The sequence below is a fragment of the Castanea sativa genome, chromosome 2, assembly GCF_040712315.1.
Source record: "Castanea sativa cultivar Marrone di Chiusa Pesio chromosome 2, ASM4071231v1".
In the NCBI taxonomy this organism is placed as follows: domain Eukaryota; kingdom Viridiplantae; phylum Streptophyta; class Magnoliopsida; order Fagales; family Fagaceae; genus Castanea; species Castanea sativa.
Window position 1 is genome coordinate 17,571,905 of NC_134014.1, and position 5,917 is coordinate 17,577,821.

Genomic DNA, 5,917 nt, shown 5'->3' on the forward strand with positions numbered 1-5,917 from the left:
CCTATTAAGGAAGAATTTAACGACTCCCATTGCATTGGGATATAATAAAAACAAAAACTTTATTCTTAACCTTTTTTTTTTTTTTTGAGAATCAAGACCATGCAATATTATTAAAATACTAAAAATCTGAAACTACAAGTGGATACACGTTTGAAGGAACATGCTCCATCTAGACTAATAAAGGAAAAGAAAATCTTGCTCTCTTAGCCAATGCATGAGCTACACAATTTCCCTGCCGGGGTATGAGAGAAAGAAAAAGTTCGAAGCGAACTAGCGATAAACACAATGTCTTTTACAAACTTTCCTATTGAGGAATGACCCACTCCTAGTTCGAAGCGAACTAGCGATAAACACAAAGTCTTTTATATCTGCTGCTTTCAATGCCTTATACACTATCTCTGAATCTCCTTCAAAGACTGACTGTGTTATGCCCAATTCCACAACAAACTAAACTACCCTTCTTGCAGCTAGGACCTCCACCAAATCCACCGAACCTAGAAAAGAAATTTTCTCAGATAATGCAGCTAGCACTTCTTCCTTGGCGTTGCAAACTACCACTCCGATCCTTGCTTCTTCTGAGTCTACAAATACTGCCCCATCATAATTTGTTTTGCATATCTCACCCAAAGGGGGTTCCATTTATCCCTTGCCGTTGGGAGTTTACTCTCCTTACTCAGAAATTTCACTTGGAAATCTGCGAGGTAGAGCCTTGCTGCACTGAAAATTTTGTCCCTATCCAAGTTACGCTCCTTAAGCCATAACTTGTTCCTGCGATTCCACATGAACCACGCCACTACCGCAAACAATTCCAGCCTCTGTTTCTGCAACCCGATCAGATGAACCAATTCCTGAGTCTCTTTGATGTTTAGGTACTCTGTTCTAACCCAATTGAGACAGGATAACCAAACTTGCTGTAATTCTTCGCAACTCCAAATAGCATGAAGGGTAGTCTCTTGTGCTAAATGACAGGCGTTGCATCGCGTGTCTTCAAGGATTTTCCTCTTCTTTAAGTTCACTTTTGAAGGTAATGCATCTGAGTAGACTTGCCACAGGAATGTTTTTATTTTGTTTGGAACCCGGATCTTCCAAATGCGCTTCCAAAAGGAGTTCTGGAGCGAACCATCTGATGTCGACACCGCTGCACTGTTTTCATCCTCACATAACAGTTTATAACCTGATTTGACCGAATACTCTCCGTTGGAACAGCTAGGCCAGATTAAAACATCCTTCTGATGGGTTAGACAAAGTGGGATTGCCATGATACGTTGAGCTTCAAAATTAATGAAATGTTGGCGTATTAGATTCTGGTCCCAAGTACCTGTTTCCAAGGATATGAGGGCCGAAAATTTTACCCCCTCTAGTTCAGGTACCCGTGGAGATATAATTTTCAAAGACCCCTCACCTTGTAACCAATTGTCACAGTATATATTAATGCTCTTCCCATCTCCGATCCTCCACCTCATTCCCTTCAAATCACCTTCCTTGCTTTCTTAATATTTTGCCAAGCTAAGGACCTAGATGAGTTTGAAGCTTCCAACACCGAACCCCTTGGAAAATATTTAGCTTTGAAGACTCGATAAAAGAGAGATTTCTGGTCCCTTAATAGCCTCCACACCTGTTTGGCTAACATCGCATCATTGAATTTCTCCAAATCTTTGAACCCCATTCCTCCCTCTGATTTAGGTTTGCAAAGAATTTCCCATTTTTTTCCAATGCATTTTTCTTTGCTCCCCCTTCTGCCCTTAATAGAATTTTTGAATCAAGGCCTCAATCTCATTACAAACACTCATCGGCAATTTGAAGCAACTCATGGCAAAGGTAGGAATTTCTTGCACCACTGCCTTAAGTAAAACTTCTCTACCGGCTTGTGGCAGGAGCTTTTCTTTCCAACCTTAGAGTTTATTTCATACCCTTTCTTTTATATATCTTAAGCTCTCTTTTTTATTCCTTCCCACCACCGCGGGTAAGCCAAGGTACTTTTTATATCCTTTTACCTTTGGTACCCCTAAGAAATTTGAAATCTCCTTCCTTGTTCCTTCACTTGCTGCATTGCTAAAGAATATGGAAGTTTTCTCCCGGATGAGCTTTTGGCCTGAAGCACGTTCATACAAGGAAAGAATGGCTTGAATTGCTTGTAGTCAGACTTAGTAGCTCAACAAAACAATAAGCTATCATCTGCAAAAAATAGATGTGAGATTTTTGGACCATTTTTACATAATGAGAAGCCCCTTATTTGATCATTAAGGGCTGCCCTTTGGAGCATCCTATTTAACCCTTTCAAGCATAGCAAAAAATGGTAGGGGGACAAGGGGTCACCTTGCCTAATCCCTCTTGATGGTCTAATATCTCCCTTAGACTCCCCATTCACCAAAATTGAGTAAGACATCGTACTAATGCACTCAAAAATAAGGGGCACCCATTTTTCATAAAAGCCCATTTTCTCCATAATCTTTACCAAAAATTCCAATTTGACTCTATCATATGCCTTGCTCATATCTGACTTCATAGCCATAAAGCCCATCTTCTTAGATTTTTGAGATTCCATTTGATGTAGAGTTTCAAAGGCCACCAAGATATTATCATAAATAGCTTTACTAGACTGAAAGGCACTTTGAGATCTCGAAATAACACTAGGTAATATTTTCTTAAGTCTATTTGCTAGAACTTTAGAAATAATCTTATAGAGAGTATTACAAAGTGCTATAGGACGGAATTCTGAAACTCTTACCGGGCTTTTTACCTTCGGAATAAGTGTGATAAAGGTACAATTTATGGAATGAGGGATTGTACCGGACTTGAGGCAAGTCAGAACTGCCTCTATCACTTCCTTTCCAATGGTTGGCCAAAATTGTTGAAAGAATAATGGAGGCATCCCATCCAGTCCCGGGGCTTTTAAAGGGTCCATCTGTTTCAAGGCTAAGTCCACTACAGTTCTTTGAAAAGGGGCTGCAAGTTTATTGTTCATCTCATCTGTAATCATCAATGGTGTGGCTTAAAGAGCATCCTCAATCTGATCCCGAGAGGATGAGGAAAATAGATTATCATAGGACTCAATCAATATGTTTGCTATTTCCTCCTCTTCCTTACATCTTTCCCCCCTCAAATTTTCTAGCACCTCAATTCTATTTTGCCGGAATCTATGAGTAGCTTGACTATGGAAAAATCTAGTATTTCCATCACCTTCAGGCAGCCATAGAGTGCGTGATCTTTGCCCCCACATTTTTCCCTCCTTGGATAGAAGATCATTTATCTCCCTTTTTAGCCGAAACAACCTACCCATGGACTTCCCACCGATTGCTGCATCTTCTGCTTTGCGTAGCTACTTTTTTTTTTTTTTTTCCTTTAATTGCCGAGTGATGTTCCCAATAGCCACCCTACTCCACCATTTCAGTTTAGATTGGTAGTGCCCAATCTTGCCTTCAACTTGAGCCATGGCATGCCCATGATATTCAAGTAACCACGCCTCCTCCATTGTTTCCCTACAACCTTCTTCCTCCAACCACATGTGCTTAAATCGCCATGGTTTTTGCCGGATTTTTGGAATCCCATTAAGGCTGATAAGGATTGGTTTATGGTCCGACGAACCACATTCCAAGTGAATCACCTTAGTGGGAGGAAATTTTTCTATCCACTCCATGGTTGCTACCGCTCTATCAATCCTTTCCCAAAAAGTGAAGCCATCTGAATGACCATTACACCATGTGAATTTGCCTCCCACAAAACCAAGATCTCTGAACCCACACTCATCAAGAATAGCTCTAAATTCTTCCATTTGTCTTTTAGGCCTTAGTCTTCCTCCCTTTTTCTCATGACTTCTAGTCATCTCATTAAAATCTCTTGCACAAAGCCAAAGGATTGAATTCCTAGTCTTAAGTCTTCGAAGACAAGTCCATGAGAGATGATGATTCAGTGTTTCTGACTCCCCATAAAAACCCGTAAATCTCCATTCATCCTTCTTACCCTTGTTCAAAATGTCATCGATATGATTTGGAGAAAAGGTGCCTAAAGAGAAATCAACGACAAATCCCCCCCCCCCTCGTACCACGACAAACTTCGATCATACCACCAAATTTCAACTTACTTCGTATATCTTCAAGCCTAGCTTTATCCAGCCATGTTTCGGCTAAGAACACAACTGAGGGATCTTGTGCCCGGATCAATCCCCAAGCTCCTACTCTGTCGAAAGGTTCCCAAGTTCCTGACAATTCCAACATAGGAGATTCATTGTTGTTGGCGGAGCTGACAGTCAGCCTCCACCACTGGTAATTTTGTTTTACTGCTGTTGGGAACCAATCTTCTCTTTTTTTGAACCTCACACCCATCCACTTCTATGAGAGATCTTTTGGCTCGATAGCCAATCCTTTATTTTCCTCCATCATCAGATCCTTGTGCAGGTCTTGCTATTCTAGTCCATGTTCTGGTTGGAGTTTGCCCCTTCCTTACACGGCCAGAAATTTTCCCAAGCTCCTCGAGTTGATGTGTTATGCTAATACTTGGAGGGCTTTCACTTAAGTTGGCCACGTGACAATCACTTGACTCGGGTACACCTTTAGAGCTATTTGTTTTATTTTTTTTCCTCCTTATCCTTATTAGGAAGGTCTAAGACAACCTTTTTAAGATTTGTCGTATCTCCCCTTTTTTCACTCCCATTAATTTCAATCCTATTTAATTCTCTATCAATCTCCAAAATCTGGCTGTCAATTATATTCCCTTTAATTCCGTGATTGCCTCCATTAGTGTTTGGAGAATTGATGACCTCGGTGCAGTTATTGTTTCAGTTACGTGCTCCTCTGTTTCTGCTCTAGTCGTTTCCTTCAGCTGCCTTCCCTTTGTTAATGTCTTCCCAATTTCCCTTCGACGGTGGTGAATGCTCCTCAGTCATCGGTTTGGCAGGCTTTGGCATCTTCTGTTTTCTATCCTCGTAGTACCCAGGCACAACCACCACGAGCTTACGACTCATCGGAACTAAGGTTGCCCGAATCCAAGCCCCATACTCTCGGTCACTTTCTTTTAACATTCTTTCACTCTATATCCACCTATCGCAGTCCTTGTCTGAGAGATCCAAGCATCCACACCAGTAACATATATTAGGAAGACGTTCATATTTTAACGTCACCCAATGCTCTTCATCATCCTCAATGGAGAGAACCTGACCCCTACAGAGAGGTAGAGAAATATCCACTTGCACTCGGACTCGAAAGAAGCTGCCTCTATCAACCTCCGCATCACTTGAATTACAATCCACTGTCCCCATTGCGTCACATAAATCCTCTGCTACCCCCCTGCTCAAGAAGGTAACCGGAATGTTATGTACTTGCACCCATAACGACACTGTGTTAAAGGCCATGTCATGTACTGGAACTGCACTATCCAGTTTCTGAAGGACAACCATATGCCTGTCGAAACTCCACGGTTTGCTTGCCATAAATTTTTCGACCTCCTCTGCATTATCAAACACAAACAACAACTTGTGATCTCCTGCATTGCGGACCTTAAAATCATTCCTTGATTGCCATAGTGGACTAAAGGTTCTGACTATCGCATCAGTATTCAAAACTCTCTTGGTTAGGAATTTTGCCACAATCGTATGCTCATGGGAGACTCTATCCCTCTTCATTACTAGTTTACCTCCTTCCCTATCGTTCAACGACAAATTGCGCCATTTGTTTGTCAGGTTCTCCATCCTAACTATTAGTGTTTCCCAGACCCCAAACAAAAAACCCCCACTAGCCCTACCGGTAACATTGTTATCCTAGGGAAAAGAGCCTTACAAGAAGGAACAACCACTTCTACTGACTAAGAGATGAGAGTTCAAAGTCTCTCTTCTCTAACGACAGAGAAACTTAAAGCAAAGTGGCTTTTTTTTTTTTCTTAACTGAATTTTGTGCAACTCCCTAAAAAAATTTATCGGTTACTA

The 5,917-nt window shown here is 41.3% G+C and overlaps 1 protein-coding gene across 1 annotated transcript; it reads right to left on the reverse strand.

Moving 5' to 3' along the window:
- Positions 1-5,026: 5,026 nt before the first annotated feature.
- Positions 5,027-5,683, reverse strand: LOC142624970 (uncharacterized protein At4g02000-like). Its single transcript, XM_075798688.1, has one exon. The coding sequence runs from the start codon at positions 5,681-5,683 to the stop codon at positions 5,027-5,029; it is 657 nt and encodes a 218-aa protein (XP_075654803.1).
- Positions 5,684-5,917: the final 234 nt, after the last annotated feature.